At 42.5% G+C, this 16,355-nt stretch overlaps 2 protein-coding genes across 2 annotated transcripts; one reads left to right on the top strand and one right to left on the bottom strand.

Moving 5' to 3' along the window:
- Positions 1-5,991: 5,991 nt before the first annotated feature.
- Positions 5,992-8,902, bottom strand: CRYAB (crystallin alpha B). The gene is made up of 3 exons (XM_007936553.2): positions 8,702-8,902; positions 7,458-7,580; positions 5,992-6,195 (listed from the first exon to the last, which is right to left on the bottom strand). Exons 1-3 carry the CDS (start codon positions 8,900-8,902, stop codon positions 5,992-5,994), a joined length of 528 nt encoding a protein of 175 aa, XP_007934744.1.
- Positions 8,903-9,996: 1,094 nt separating this feature from the next.
- Positions 9,997-11,049, top strand: HSPB2 (heat shock protein family B (small) member 2). The gene is made up of 2 exons (XM_007936551.2): positions 9,997-10,090; positions 10,595-11,049. The coding sequence occupies exons 1-2, from the start codon at positions 9,997-9,999 to the stop codon at positions 11,047-11,049; spliced, it is 549 nt and encodes a 182-aa protein (XP_007934742.1).
- The last annotated feature ends 5,306 nt before the right edge of the window (positions 11,050-16,355 follow it).

The raw sequence follows: 16,355 nt of genomic DNA, 5'->3' as shown, positions 1-16,355 counted from the left end.
AGACAAGCATATAAGTTGAACATTTACCTGAGGTAGATACACTCCTTGGAGAGAACAATCATGGGAGAAAGAAGGGCTGCTTATGCACAGAGAGACAGCTCAGGGGGCAGGAGTGCATGGAGGGATGGACACAGGGAAGAGGTAACTATCAGGAGGAAGTAGAAGGGGAGATGTTGCATTGTGGTCAATGTCATGAGACAAAGTATATGTGAACTGCTGTATGGAAAGTGAATTTGCTGTGTAAATTTTCACCCGAATCACAATAAATAATTAAAAAAAAAAAAAGTGGAAAGAAAAGAAAAGATGTCTTAGAGTTGTATTTTTATTTGCTTGTTCTTCCACTTGACCCATAATTTGTTAAAAAAAAAAAAAAAGGTCTTATTTTTGTAACTGGCCCATAACCCATTGCCAGTGAGTTGATTCCAGCTCATAGTAATCTATGTGCTTCAGAGTAGGACTGTGCTCTGTATAACAATTTCTTTTTTAAAAAAATAATATTTTACTGTGTCCTTGGTGAAAGTTTACACAGCAAATTAGCTTCCCACTTGAAAATTTCTATACAGATTGTTTAGTGATTTTAGTTACATATTTCACAGTGTGTCAGCATTGTCTTTAATTGTGTTCTGATTGTTGTATTTCCAGTACTCTATAGTTTCCTGTGGGAGCTCTGGTAGCATAGTGCCTAAGGCACTTGACTGCTAACTAGAAGGTTGGCGGTTCAAACCCACCAGCCACTCCTCAGAAGGACGGTTGGGCAATCTACTTCCATAGTGATACTGCCTCACCCAAGGAGGGGTCGCTATGAGTCGGGTCCGACTAGAGGGCAAATAACAACATAGTTCCCTGCCACCCTTATCTTCATATCTTTGCTTTAGCATGATTGTTGACCTTCTGGTCTAATATAGGTGTTTTGTTTTTTTCAATGGAGTACCATGTTCATGGATAATATCCTTTATTTTGTGTGCTAGTCCGTTACTTCTCTAACAGGTGACCTCAGGATAATTTCCATTCAAGGTTTAAAAAATATCTCAAGGTGATAGTCTCAGGGAGACTTCTAGTCTCAACTGATCCAGTAAGTCTGGACTCTTTTTAAGAATTTGAGTTCTCATATTTTTCTGCATATTTGGACCCCTCCAAATTTACTGCCTCTAGAATTAGGATTGGAGTCTCTAGGTGATGCAAATGGTTAAAATGTTCAGTTGCTAATGGGAATGTTGGAGGTTCAAGTTCACTCAAAGGCAACTTAGAAGAAAGGCTTGGCAATCTAATTCCAAAAAAAAATCAACCATTGAAAAACCAATGGAGAATCTCGATTTTGACACCCATGGGTTTGCCATGAGTCAGAGTCAATTTAATGGCAACTGGTAAAATAATTTAGAATTGAGACAGCCTCTCTGACTGTATTTGGACTGTGCTCTACAGCACTAGGACCTGATGCAAGTTCAGTTACCATTTCCCTCTTCAAATGGTCCTGGATCATTCCAGGATCTGTAAAGCCTCTTCATGTCATGTTAGCTCTATTATGGATTGAATTGTGTCCCCAAAAATCATATATTGTAAATCCTAACCCCTATACCTGTGGTTATAATCCATTTGGGAATGATTTTTTTATGTTAATGAGGGAGCATTAGTATGGGGTATGTTTTAAATCAGTCTATCTTGAGATATGAAAGAGCACATTAAGCAAGCAGATATGGGGGAAGATAGATGCAATGCCATATGAAGATCACCAAGGAACCAAAGAATAGAAGCTGCAAAGAGCTAAAACAAACTCTCCCCAAAAGGCATGTATATAGAGTTTGAGTTCTGTTCTGCATTTTTCTCCCATTCTATCAGAGTTCATCTTTTGTGGTCCTGATCAGAAGGGTTAGTAGTGTGGCAGGGCAGGATCTAGTTCTTCTTGTCTCAGGGTACATGAGGCTGTGGCTTGCATAGGCTAGCCACAAGTAGTCTTTAAGACTAATTTCTTCTCTGAAACTTTGATTTCCATCTTCTCTTTTGCTCCTGAGGAGTGAAGATCAGCAGTCATATCTTGAGATGGCTACTTACCAGCTTTTAAGACTCCAAATGCTACTCAACCACACTCCAGAGGGTTTTCATGACTGTAATCTTTTTTCTTTTTTTTAAAATTTTTATTGTAATTTGGGTGAAAGTTTACAGAGAAAATTTATTTTTTCATAAGCAGTTTACACACATTTTGTTTCATGACATTGACTGCACTCCCTACAATGTAACCACTCTCTTCACACTTCCTCCCTATAGTTACCTCTTCCCTGTGTCCTCCTTTCCTATGCATTCCTGCACCCTGAGCTTTCTCCCTGTGCAAATACTGCCCTTCTTTTCTCCCATGATTAATTGTTCTAAGGAGTGTATCTACCTGGTGTAAATGTTCACCCTATGCGCCTGTCTCTGGTTTGGCTGGAAGCCACAGGAGTGAGTTCAATTCCAGGGTACCTAGGGGCCATAATCTTGGGGATCTCACCAGAGCCTATCAGACCAGTAAACCTTGTCTTTTTCATGATTTTGAGTTTTGTTCCACATTTTTCTCCCACTTTATCCAGGATCTCTTGCACCTACCCCCCTCCAAGTGGTTGACAGTGATACCCAGGCACCATCTAGTTCTTCTGGTCTCATGGTCATGTAGGCTGAGGTTCGCATGGTCCACTAGTCCCTTCAATTAATTGTTTCCATGTGTCTTTGGTTTTCTTCAATCTTTTTTGCTCTGGATGAGGAGAGACCAATTGTTGCATCTAGATGGCCGCTTGTAAACTTGTAAGGCTGCAGTTGCTAGTCACTAAAGTAGGATATAGAACAATGTTTTTGTGTAGCATGTTATGCCAATTGAGCTTGATGTCCCCTGCTACTGTGATCCCGAGTTCATGGTTGTAATCTTTATGGAAGCAGATCACCAAGCCTTTCTTCCACTGGTGGGTTTGAACCACCAATCTTCTGGTTACTAGTCCAGCGCAGGGATTTAGCTGGCACATAATACCAAAAAACCACACTCACTGCTGTGGAGTCAGATCTGACTCATAGCGACTTCTCCTTGGGTTTCCGAGGCAGTATCACTGTGGAAGTAGATTGCCCAAACTTCCTTCCAAGGAGTGGCTGGTGGGTTTGAACCACCAGCCTTCTGGTTAGCAGTCAAATGCCTTGGGCACTACGTCACCAGAGCTCCCAGCTGGCACATAAATAGGCATTAAAATATTATTGAATGAGTAACCATTGTAAATTTTGAAAACAAAGATAGAACCAGTGCATTGCATTCACATCTTTAGAATAAGATGTGACATGTTAAATATAAAATAGAATAGAATTTTTCTAAGCATGAAAATATGTAACATTTCAAAATCAAATTATTATCTAGAATGATTAAGTGAATACATCCATCTGGTCTTTTAAGGGTTATTAAAATTGCATGTATGTGTTAAATACATATTTCCCACAGTTTCTTTAAATAATGCTAGTTAAAAAATGTAAGTACTTAGCACAGTACCTATAGGAGCTAGCTGCAAACAGGGCATGATCAGTAATAGAATAAAAATAAAGAACTAGTCCAATTGGACAAGGTAACACTAAAAAAAAGGTGATCCTGCATATTCTGAAGACATTTTTGTGGAAAACATAAATATCATTATCTAAAAGTCAAGTGTGATTTAAGACCAAGTTATTAAAATTACGTCTGCTTGAGGAACTCCCTCATAATTTACTAAAATGATTATAACTAATGCAACCATTGTATGATTTTGATACATGGTACCCAGGGTATCCTTCAGTGTTTTTTTTTTTTTTAAGTGTTAGTGTTTTTTGAAACTCTGAAAGATTTAGCATCTTTTTTCCTTTTTTTAATCCTTTGTATTTTATTTTCTTCTTGTGATTTTTTTCCCACTTTATCCTAGTTAATATGTGTCTACCCTCTAGTTATTGGTTTACACTCCTTTCTCTACCCACTCAATATATCTTTTCTTGTGAAACCCTTTTCTTGACTTTTTATAGTGGTGGTCTCTTACACTATTTGTCCTTTTGTGATTGACTAACTTCACTCAGCCTAATGGCCTCCAACTTCATCCCTTTAATGAGAAGTTTCACAGAGTCATCATTGTTCTTTCACATTGCATTCTATTGTGTGTATGTACCATAGTTTGTAGATCCATTCCTCTGTTGATGAACATTTAAGTTTTTCCCATCTTTATGCTATTATGAATAGTGCTGTGATGAAAATGGGTGAATTTTTCACACTATTTAAGTCAGCATCTGTCAATTTTTTTTTCCCCGCCCAGTAACAGAAAACTCATGTCAAAATAGATTAAACAATAATAAGGCATAAGACATCTTGATGTAGGGAGGCTCTAAAATTGGTTATTCGGCAATTCAATGATCCATCAAGGACCGAGTCTTACCATCTTCTACTCTGCGTTCCTCAGCGTATCATATTTCACTTATCACATTCTCATGCTGCAACATCCAGAGGTAGAAAAAAATAGAAACGATCTCTTTTTTGTGTATGAATCTTTCTAAAAGTTAAGAAGCCTTCTAGAAGATTCTCTAGCAGACTTTCCTCCTGGCTTATGATAGCCCTTTCAAAACCAATCCCTAAGAGAGAGAAGAGAATTTCCATGATTTATTTGGACAAATCAGGGTTGGCCACCATCAGCCAGAACTTTGTTCACCTTCCCTGAAGCACGTGGCCTAGAAAGAATTTAGTGAATACCTAAACTAATCTAGGGTACAGTTGACAAGACTGAAGGGAATGAACAGCTGTTGGGTAAGCAGCCAACAGTGTCTGCAACACAGCCACAGAAATTGTAAGTTTAGAAGAATCTGACTTCTAGCTAGATCACAGCATGTCAGACTATTAGGAAATAGTTTTTAACAGAAAGCATTTTGAAACTGTAGATTTGCAATTTATGTTGCCCTAGGAAAAATTTAGACAACTGTTTTGTAGAGAATATTTTAAAACCTGTAGGCTTTGTGAGGGCAAAAATCTCACTTTACCTCATGGTCAGGTAGCAATTCTCAAGAAATGAGAAACTGTTCCGAAGCTACTAAAGGAAAAATAAGCGTAGCCTCTAAACATTTAAGCTAGATAAACTAAAGCAAAGTTATTTTTTATTAGTTGGGTCAGAAGTTTTATCTAGACCCACAAAAGTGAAATGGAGGTTTTTTGGTAGGCTATGTCTTTGTTTAAATTAAATAATGGACTCACTTGTTAATAAGTTATCAATTATAATTCTAAACCTTAACTTTTTCATTGTGGGTAATCAAATTGGATGTTTCCCAGTCTTAGTACTATAGGTGTTTGCTGGATAATTTAAAGACTATGCTTGAGAGCCTTGTTCAGTGATAATCACCCAACTCTTATTAATTGCTTTGTGAATCAGCTGAAAGCGGTGCTTACCAGCAGGAAAATGTCAAATAATGTTGGAGGCACCATCTCCTCTCCAGTGACATAATTAATTTCAGCAGTGTACTAAGACCTTTTATATACTGTTTTCCAGAGTTTACTCAGATTTGCTCTAGTTGTTGGAACTAAGGGCTAAAATCAAAGAGGAGGCTAGAAAAGAACTGACTGACATTCTTAGAATTCTTCCAGGGCTTTACTTATTTCTTCTCCTTAATTTACCCCTTAGAACACATCTATACAAATTAGTGCCCCCTGTTATAAATAGAAAATCTGACAATCAGAACAGTTAAGTGACTTGCCTAAATTTATACCATCAGTAAGTGGCAGAGCCAGTCGTTCGGACTCTAAAATCCCAGAAGCCTCCAAAATCATAATGTGATGATTAAATATAGATCTGCTGATATTTGCACAAGCACATTTATTTTAGAACATACTGAATATTCAAACACAAGACAGTTATTTGTTGCTGAATGATAATTTTATTAGGTGAATAACTTGGGCCTGCCCTTAGCATTAATAAGCTTCAATACTAGTCACAAGGTTTTCATTCAGTGGTGGGAAGCTTTCTTGTTTTTTAAAAAATGTATTTATTTCTTGGGAGCTGCAGTAACAGCAGGCTTCTCTTCACGGGTGATGGGAATGGTACGTTCAGGGCCAGCGGCCTGTTTCCTTGGTCCATTAACAGTAAGGACCCCATCAGATGACAGGGATGAAGTAATGGCAAGAGGGTCCACATCAGCTGGGATCCTGTATTTCCTGTGGAACTCCCGGGAGATGAACCCATGTTCATCCTAATCCAAGGGAAGGAGGAAAAAGCAGAGAGATAAGAACAGGAAATAACACCACTTCCCAACTCCACACATCCCCACTCCCTTAAGTAGAATCAAATGCCATAGCAACATGATGAGAAAAAGCTAAATAGCTATTCATTTCAGTTTGGCACTAAGATAAAGTTGCCTAGGTGGTCACTGCTACCAAAACGAGTCTGAGAAGTCTAAAACACCCCAAAACTTCATAGTTCCCTAAACCCTGAGACATAGATGTTTAGTGGTATTTCCTAAAGATTTAGATCAGTGTTTTCTGGACCTACAGGATTTGAATCTCATTTCAGCTGGCCAGTCCCTGAAGAAGTACAGAAATTGTCCTTATTCCAGGAATATTTCAGAAAGTTCTAAAACAACAAGACTGCTGGTTAAAAAAAATGATTCCACCCAGGAAGAGTATGACCCAAACTGATTGAGAGCACAAAATTGAACCAGCCTAAGGACATCAAATATTCTGTTTGATGCACAAGGTCTGAGTTATCACTAATTAGTGAGAAACATACTTGGTGTAATAAGAAACTGTTCTTTCTTCAAAATCCCCCAAAAAGTACTTAATCCTTACATCTGCTAATTCTCAAACATTTAATCTGCTAGACTCTCAATTAACTGATTGCCATGGGGTCTAGCGTAGTAGGAGCAGAGTACAGTTCTAAAAAGCAGACAAACCAAGTAATTCAGCATTGAGACAGGCTTAAGGAGAAGTGAATTCCTGAACATCTAAAAGAGGAATCACAAACTCAAATGCCTTCAGGGTACATGCAGTCAGGGTAATTATATGTAAAGCAACCAGGTATCTGACAAGCACTTTGCCTAAATAGTGGTTCTCAACCTTGACTGTAACATTAGAATTAGAGAATAATTTTTAAAAGTATTAAAAAATTTATGCCTGGATTCCTCCCCTAAACATTCTAATTTAATTAGACTGGAGTGTGTCTGAGCATTGAGATTTTTAAAAACTCCTCTGATGATTCTGATTGGCTGAGGTTGACAACCACTGAATTCAATGGAAAGTGAACATTCCATCTGTACCCTCTAAGGCAATCAAATCAGAACAAACAACAAAGGCCAAAACAAAACACATTTGTCACTAATCTCCTAGCTACTAATTTGTGACCCTGATCTAGATCCTCAGGGCTTGCAACTGGGATGTTCCTGGCCTCAGAAGCTGATGGCAGTGCCTGGCCTACAGTTAGCACTGAATGAATGGGCAGAACTAAAAAGTTACATACCTGGCGTTCTTCATGTTTGCCATGCACCTCAATTACATCTCCCAGCACCCTGACTTTGAGTTCCTCTGGGGAGAAATGCTTCACATCCAAGTTGACAGAGAACCTGTCCTTATCCAGGTGCATCTAGAAATAGCAGAGGGGACAAGGGGAGGAGTGAGAGAAGAATAGACAGTAGGAATGTTAATAACATTGGTGCAGTCTCATTATTCTATAGTTACTTTCTCTCCAGGTAGTGTATCTTCCCCTTTTTCAGCTAAAAATCTTTTTGAGTAAGTTTAGGGGAGCCCATCACAGTGGTACCCAAAGCATACCACTTGGTTATCAAGCCTAATCTTATTTACAGGGACAGGGAAGAAAGGTCACCAAGGGAGACTTAACAAAGCACAAGGATAGGTCTGGGCATGGCTTCTGCTGCCTCTCAATCCCAAGGCCTGCTCTTGTCATTTGCCTGTAAGACAAAGACCCCTTCTTCTTGCTCAGGTTTCTGCCAAGCTACCCACCCACTCAATCTGGAATATTCTGCTGGCCTGTTTGTCCTTCCAAAGCCCTTGCCCAGTCAGCTACTGTTTACTCATACTTGAATATTTTTAAACCAGAGTGTTATCTATGACAACTCCCATCAGCCCTATCTATTCACCCCATTCTCCTACTCTCTTAGGACAAGTGAGGGAGTTCCAAGACTAGACCTACATTCCTTCTTCAAAAGGCTTAGTTTCAGGCCAGTGCCCAGTTACAACCCTGAGAAACCTGGAAAATCACAGAATCAGAGAAAGGAAGAAAATAGTGGTGGTTGTCGCCAGCTTCACCCAATGGGGATGAAAGCTCAGGCTGAGATAGGGCTCTCCCCTGGCCCCGAAACTTGAGTTAAAAAATTTGTCAGGATGAAGTAATAGAAGAGGTGAGCAAAGGAGTCTGGAGGCAGCTTTTCCCCTGCAGATCTCTGTGAACCAAACCAGAGAAGGGGCATCCTGCTTGGAAATTAGCAGACAGAGGATGATCTTCATAGCACATGGAGAAATGTAATAAATAGGATACAGAGAATCATCAAATAGAAATAAGTGACTGGGGGAGAGATAGACTAGAGACCTTATCTTTCTTCATGCCTGGACACACATGTACCTGAAACACTTGAGAGACGTGAACATAATCAGGTTTAGTCAGGGAGGTGAAGGAAAAAAGGATGGAGAAGTTTCCAGAAAGTTCCAGGAAGAACTCTCCTGTCCTTGCAGAGAGAAGAGACTCACCTCTGAGAGGCCAGTGTCAATCCAGCTGGGTGCCCGCAGGAAAGAGGGCGGTCGAAAGTAGAACGGGCTCAGGGAAGTAGAAGTTGGGAAGAGATCAGACTCTAACAGGTGCTCTCCGAAGAACTGGTCAAAGAGGCGGCTGGGGGAGTGGAAAGAAAAGAGGGGGCGGCGGATCCAGGGATGGTGGATGGCGATGTCCATGGTGGCTAGGTGAGTGTTGAGGGGTCAGCTGGCTGGTCAGCTCCTTCAGCCGCAGCTACAGCCAGCCCTTTATATACTCAGTCTTGTGAAGCTTCTGGAATGGTGATGTCAGGGGTTTTATTATCCCAGCTCACCACCAGTTCATGGAGACTTGTGATCAGGGATTTGGCAGTGTGACACATACCCAATACTCACTGAGCTAAGAAAAGAGAAACACAAACACGTCTGAGCTGGCCAGTGACTTGCCCTGGTCTTGTTTCACTGGCTTTCCCGTCCACACCCATGGCACCCCCCCCCCCATTCTGTTCTGGGGACTGGGACAAAGTCAGGAATCCCTGGCAGGCAGGCAGGCAGGCAGGCAGGCAGGCGGGTGGTGTACCCCTCCCCCTCCTCTCCAGTCTTGCATGCCAGGGGAATCGCGCCAGCAACTATCTTGGGCCTGCCCAGCTACTGGAATCTTCCTAGTCTGGGCCCCAGGGATATTAACTCTTTGTGGGTCCCTGGAGCAGTGGTCATGCCAGTGTCGGCATCTGAGTGGGTTGTCTTGGCTTGACCAGGTTTTGGGAGAGGACCCTGACACTAATCTAGGCAAGAAGACTCGCCCCCACTGACCCCACAGAAAGGGTAGAAAAGTTTCTTTCCTCTTTCACGCTACAAAGCTCGCAGAACATTACAGCCGGGAGTGCTTTAACGTTGCACGGTGCCTGTGATTGAGGAGTAGAAAGGGTAGTGTGGAAATTGTGCAAATTGTTCCTGAGGGTCTCAGCCACGCCTCTTCTTACCTCGGGCGCCGGCCTCCCTTCCCCCAGGCCTCTTTCGAGCCAGAACCCCCAGCTGTCCTCTTAGGCACCCTGCGACAGCTGAAGGACGTGCGGTGGGAGGGGGCTGGGGGTCCAGGCGGCGCTGGTCCCACACTCGTCGCTCGCACACAGGGCCCCCGCTCCCCGCCCTCCCCCAGAGGTTCTGCACTATTTTGAGTGGTGTCGACCCCGCCCCCACCTCCGACCCAACCCTGGTTCTTCGGGCAGCTGGAGGGGTCGCGCTGTGCTAGTGTGGCTGCACCTCGGAACAGAGCCGTCGACGCATCTGCAGCCATGTCGGGCCGCTCGGTGCCCCATGCCCACCCGGCCACTGCCGAGTATGAATTTGCCAACCCGAGCCGCCTGGGTGAGCAGCGCTTCGGAGAAGGTATGGCACAGACACCACCCCCACGCCTCCCACCCCCACCTCCAGAAATTCTGGGCTGATCTCCCAAAGTTACTGGCCTCCACCCCACTTTAGGCTTAACTGAACTCCTGGGGCGAGCCATCTCCCACCCCAGACTGCCTTCCCCCCTATTCCCAAGCTAGCAGAGCTCTTTCCCGTCTTACTGACCTCACAACAGACAGGGTGCCACAATGCTCAGATCCCTGCCGCTTATCCCCCTTGGTGTGCCTTCTAGTTACCCCTTCTATCCACTTTGCCCCAGTTTGGTTTATCCTTCCTCATCCCATCTCACTTCCATTTTCAGTTCCCTCTCCACAACCTCCTCCTCCTCTAATCACAGTGTTCCTCTCCCTTCTCCTCACTCCCTCCTGCTCTCCCACCCTTCCTCTTCTCCCCATCTACACTTAAACCATCCCTGTTCCCACCTTATCCTTCCTCATCCTGCCTCTTCCCTTCTCTCTCTCTCTCTCTCTCTCTGTCCCTCAGGCCTCCTGCCAGAAGAGATCCTGACCCCCACCCTCTACCATGGCTACTATGTGCGGCCACGGGCCACCCAAGCTGGGGAGGGCAGCAGGGCAGGGGCCTCGGAGCTTAGGCTCAGTGAGGGCAAGTTCCAGGCATTTCTGGATGTGAGCCATTTTACCCCAGATGAGGTGACCGTGAGGACTGTGGACAACCTGCTGGAGGTGTCTGCCAGGCACCCCCAGCGCCTGGACCGCCATGGCTTTGTATCCCGAGAGTTCTGCCGCACCTATGTCCTGCCTGCTGATGTCGACCCCTGGCGAGTCCGCGCTGCTCTCTCCCATGATGGCATCCTTAACCTGGAGGCTCCTAGGGGTGGGCGACATTTGGACACAGAGATCAATGAGGTCTACATCTCCCTGCTCCCTGCGCCTCCTGATCCAGATGAAGAGGAGGAGGCAGCCAGAGTTGAGCCCTGATTGCCACAGACCCAGCACCCAGCAGATTCCTAGGTGTGATGCAAGCAGCTGCCCACCACCTGAGAGGTAGCAGCATCATTAGGGGAATGGAAGAGTGCATGATCCATGTGTATTGTTTGGTCCCTTGGGACGTGTCCTACCCTTTGGCTTAGTTCTGGGTAGAGCTAAATAAACCCAAATCTCAGGGCCTTGTTTGTTTTGCTCCCTATTTTGTGTCCTGGAGGATGGGCTGGGCAGGGAGGGAAAAGGTTGTAGCCGGCTAGACATAAAGCTGCTCAGTTAGATGTGCCAACGTCATGGCACCCTGAGCTCACACTTAGACGCTGAGATCACACCCGGAAGCTGGCATTGGCTCCGGATCAAATTCCTAACCATAATTTTCTCACAATGAAACAAAAGAGAGAGTGATCCTGGGAGAGGAAAGGGATATACCATCCAAACAGTCCAGAGGTCACTGTCTGAGCTGGTGATTAGAGACACAAAAACAAGGGTCTCCAGACTGTCTGGCCCTTTATGGATGGAGAGAGTTGCCTAAAACAAAATACTTTGTTTTCCCATGCTAAGGGTTATTCACTGGAAATGGTTTCTGATTCCGGGAGACTGATATGCATAGACAGTGACACAGACACAGAAACCCCTACCATTATCACTGAACCCCAATGTCTCCTCACCCTCTGCACAGCAAAGGTCCAAGAAGGAAAGCATTTGTCTCTAATTTTGGAACATCCCAAAAACAGGAGTTACCACATCACCTCACCCCATCAATCCAAGACCAAATGCAGGAGATCTGGGCTATTAGTGTGCTGGTGATGACTGCCAGGGAACCTTGCCTGGAAAGCACAGGCATATCTTGTTTTATTTTATTGTGCTTTGCTTTATTGCACTTTGCAGATACTGCGCTTTTTATAAATTGAAGGTTTGTGGCAACTCTGCGACAAGCAAGTCTATCGACGCCATTTTTACAACAGCATGTGCTCACTTGTCTTGGTATCACATTATGGTTATTCTCACAATTTTTGAAACTTTTTCATGGTGCTATTGCACACTTGACTACACTATAGTGTAAACATAACTTTTATATGCACTGGGAAACCAAAAAACTTGTGTGACTCAATTTATTGTGATATTTCCTTAACTGTAGTGGTATGGAACTGAACCTGCAATATCTCCAAGGTATGCCTGCCTATATATATATATACTGTATAGTATAGCCTGTATAGCCTATATATACTACTGTATAGCGGTATGTAGACTCCTAAGACTGAGTGCAGTGTACTCAGGAAAGCCTAGGGGCATGACTGCTCAATTATGCTCTACAATCAAGACAGTATACATGTGTATGATTTGGGGCGTGTCCATAAGACCTCTCTGCCCCAAAACACACCTTTTACCAGACCATGGTAGATAACTGAAATTCTTCCATTAAATTGGTGATTCTTAGCTTTTTGGGGTTACATATCCCTTTGAAAATCTGACAAAAGTATAAACCCTATTCCCAGAAAAATGTACATGCTCCCAAATTTGGCATTCACATCCTTCTTAGGGATTCATGGACCTCCAGGATAGAACTGTCACTTGAGGAAATAAATTTTTGGTTGAGGTTGCCTTTCTATTAAAAATGGAAACATGCCTCAAGAAAAATAACTTAATATATTCATTTTTTTTATTCATTCATTCAACAGATATTTATCAATCCCAAGGTAATATATTATGGGGGATATACATTATAAATATAAAAATATATGTATGTTACAGTCTACTCTCAGGAATCTTAATATCTAGTTGAGAAAGAAAAGAATCTTTAAAAAAGGTCCTACACAGGCTTCAACTAGAACTGCTTTGATCTGTTTTGTAACTGGGATTTTTACATGAGCTTTATAGAAAAGATCCTTAGTTAGGGGGAAAAAAAAATAAATGAAAACCTCTGATTCAATCCAATTTGCCATCATATTCTTTTTCACATTATGAGCCAACTGTTGCTGGGATGTTTTGAGTGATGGAGAACTTAGAACCTCATAAAGTAATACACTCTTTTTTTTTTTGGACATATCTGTTACAAGTCTTTCCTTCAATTGAACCAAAATCTTCATTTCAGTAACTTCTACTCATTGATTCTGATAATGTCCAGAAAATAAATACAGTCCTTTTTTCACTTGAAAATCCTTCGGATACTAAAAATAAATAATATCCTGTCTTCCAAAGGCTTCCATATTCTTACCTAAACAAACTAGTTCTTTTAACCGTATCTTATAGCAAACCCCATACTACTTAGTACACAGAGAACTTTCTCTTGAACACATTGCCTTTTCATGATGTAACTTGACATTCAGCATCTAGACCTACATTTATTATTCCAGTTATGGAATGGTATATAGATTTCAGTGGAATAAAAAAATCCCCTTGTTTAACCTAGATTTCATTAATGCATACTATTGATTCCTTTGAAGTTTTGCGTGATGTAAAATATCTTAGGTGCTTTGCTTTAAATTACAAACTGCTAACCAGAAGGCTGGTGGTTCAAACCCACTAGCCACTCCTCAGAAGGAAGGTTGGGCGATCTACTCCCATAGTGATACCGCCTTGGAAACCCAAGGAGGGGTCGCTAGGAGTCGGGTCGACTCCACAGCACATAACAACAAACAAGGTAGTTGGAAAGGGACCAGATTGTTCATGGCTTTGAGTAAAAGACAAAGAAATTTGAATTTTACTCTGTAGGTAACAGGAAATCATTAATGGCTTTTGGGGAAGAGAGGGGGAGGGGTGGGGAGTGTAATAGGACAAGATGAAAAAGGTTAATGGCAGAGTACAGAATGGCTTAAAGGGGAGAAGCATGGCCATAAGATAAGAGGCTGGTGTCATGATCTGTGCACAAGATTAAAAAAATAAAATGCTTTATCATCTGACAACTGAGAACAAGAAGTAACAATGGTCACAATGTTACTGCTGTTAGCTGCCGTTGAGCCAGCCCCAACTCATGGGAACTCCATGCACAATGGAACAAGACACTATATGACCGTGTGCCATCTACATGATTAGTTGCAGATTTGACTGTTTGAGCCACAGGGTTTTCATTGGCTCATTTTCAGAAGTAGAGCTCCAGGCCTTTTTTCTTAGTCTGTCTTCTTCTGGAAGCTCTCCCGAAACCTTTTCAGCATCATGTTGTTGTTGTTGTTACATGCCGTCGAGTTGGACCCGACTCATAGCGACCCCTCCTTGGGTTTCCGAGGCTGTATCACTATGGAAGTAGATTGCCCAACCTTCCTTCCGAGGAGTGGCTGGTGGGTTTGAACTACCAATCTTCTGGTTAGCAGTCAAGTGCTTTAGGCACTACGCTACCAGAGCTCCTTTTCAGCATCATAGCTACATGCAAGCCTCCACTGACAGATGGGTGGTGGCTGGCTGTGCACTGGCGGGGAATCAAACTAGGGTCTTCCACATGGACAGGCAAGATTTCTACCATTGAACTATTCCGTAATCACAATAACTAAGATGTACTGAGAGCTTCCTGTGTGCCAGGCAGTGGACCAGAGGGTTGTTGTTGTTAGGTGCCATTGAGTCAGCTCTGACTCCTACCGATCCCATGTACAACAGAACAAAACACTGCTCAGTCCTGCACCATCTTCACAATTGTTGTCATGCTTGAGCTCATTGTCACAGCCAGTGTGTCAATTCATCTTGTTGAGGAGCTTCTCCTTTTCCGCTGACCCTCCACTTTACCAAGTATGATATACTGCTCCAGGAATTGGTCCCTTCTGACATGACCAAAACATGAGAGACGAAGTCTAGCCATTCTCACTTTTAAGAAACACTCCAGTTGTACTTCCTCTAAGACAGATTTGTTTATTCTTCTGACAATCCATGGTGCATTCAATATTCTTCACCAATACCACAGTTCAAATGCATCAATTCATTTGCAGTCATATTTATTCCTTGTCCAGCTCTCACACATATATGAGGCTATTGAAATTACCACAGCTTGGGTCAGACACACCTTAGTCTACAAATTGACATCTTTGCTGTCTAACACTATTAAAGAGGTCTTTTGCAGCAGATTTCCCCAATGCAATATGTTGTTTGATTTCTTGACTGCTGCTTCCATGGGTAAGGAGCTCTGGTGGCATAGTGCCTAAGGCATTTGACTGCTAACAAGAAGGTTGGCAGTTCAAAGCCATCAACCACTCTGCAGAAGGAAGACTGAGTAATCTACTTCCATAAAGATTTACCGCCTCAGAAACCCAAAGGCAGTCGCTATGGGTCAGAATCAACTTGCTGGCAGTGAGTTTGTTTTGGTTCTTTTGGGTCCCATGGGCATTGACTATGGATCCAAGTAAAATGAAATCCTTGACAACTTCAATATTTTCTTCATTTATCATGATGTTGCTTATTGGACCAGTTGTGAAGATTTTTGTTTTCATTTTGTTGAATTGTAATCCACACTGAATTCTTTGATCTCCGTCAGTAAGTGCTTCAAGTCATCTTCACTTTCAGCAAGCAAGGTTGTGTCATCTGCATAATGTAGATTATTAAAGATTCTTTCTCAAATCCTGATGCCACTTTCTTCTTCATATAATCCAGCTTTTCAGATTATTTGCTCAGCACGTAGATTGAATAAGTATGGTGAAAGCATACAACCCCAGCTACATCTTTCCTGACTTTAAACCATGCAGTATCCCCTTGTTCTGTTCGAACAACTGCTTCTTGGTCTATGTACAGGTCTGTGCCACATCTTTTTCCTGTGGAGCAGCTAGTAGGTTTGAACTGTGACCTACTGTTTAGCACCCAAATGCTTAACCACTGTGCCACCAGTGCTCGTTCTGAGTATCTATAAGGGGCACACAAATAACCAAGCATCTGGGGAAGAGAGTAAAAATGGGGGTGAGAGACTGAACACAAACACATGTTTCATAAATGCTCCTAGAGAGCCTGTATCTTCTACAAAAAAATTTGCTGCACTTTATCCTAGCTGCTGGTGAGTGTGGAAGGAGTCTACCTTTAAGTTATTGGAAGAAGCTGGGTTGAGTAAGTGGAGGTTCTATAGTTCTACACCAGGGATTGGAAAGTGAGTGGTCAAGAAGTGCTAAGGCCAGATAATCATAGAATCATATACTTTTAGACAAAAAAGGGAATTAAATAATGAGTTCAGTTCTCCATTTTACACTTCAGAAACCTATGCCGTGACAGGCTAAGTGATTTCTCCATTAATGCTCATAGCCAGGGACAATATAAAAGGAATCTATCTTCCTCAATTCAAGGTTCCTAGGGAGCTCTGGTAGTATAGTGGCTAAGACACTTGCCTGCTAACCAGA

The sequence above is a fragment of the Orycteropus afer genome, unplaced genomic scaffold (genome assembly GCF_000298275.1).
Source record: "Orycteropus afer afer isolate SDZICR_OR568_19922 unplaced genomic scaffold, OryAfe1.0 scaffold00036, whole genome shotgun sequence".
Taxonomy (NCBI): domain Eukaryota; kingdom Metazoa; phylum Chordata; class Mammalia; order Tubulidentata; family Orycteropodidae; genus Orycteropus; species Orycteropus afer.
This window is presented reverse-complemented; position numbering and strand designations above follow the sequence as displayed.

Coding starts and splice junctions, on each gene's coding strand:
- CRYAB (XM_007936553.2), bottom strand. CDS start 8,902: ATGGACATCGCCATCCACCATCCCTGGATCCGCCGCCCCCTCTTTTCT. Junction 7,581..8,701: donor TTGACACTGGCCTCTCAGAG/GTGAGTCTCTTC, acceptor TGCTATTTCTAG/ATGCACCTGGATAAGGACAG. Junction 6,196..7,457: donor GCAAACATGAAGAACGCCAG/GTATGTAACTTT, acceptor CCCTTGGATTAG/GATGAACATGGGTTCATCTC.
- HSPB2 (XM_007936551.2), top strand. CDS start 9,997: ATGTCGGGCCGCTCGGTGCCCCATGCCCACCCGGCCACTGCCGAGTAT. Junction 10,091..10,594: donor TGAGCAGCGCTTCGGAGAAG/GTATGGCACAGA, acceptor TCTGTCCCTCAG/GCCTCCTGCCAGAAGAGATC.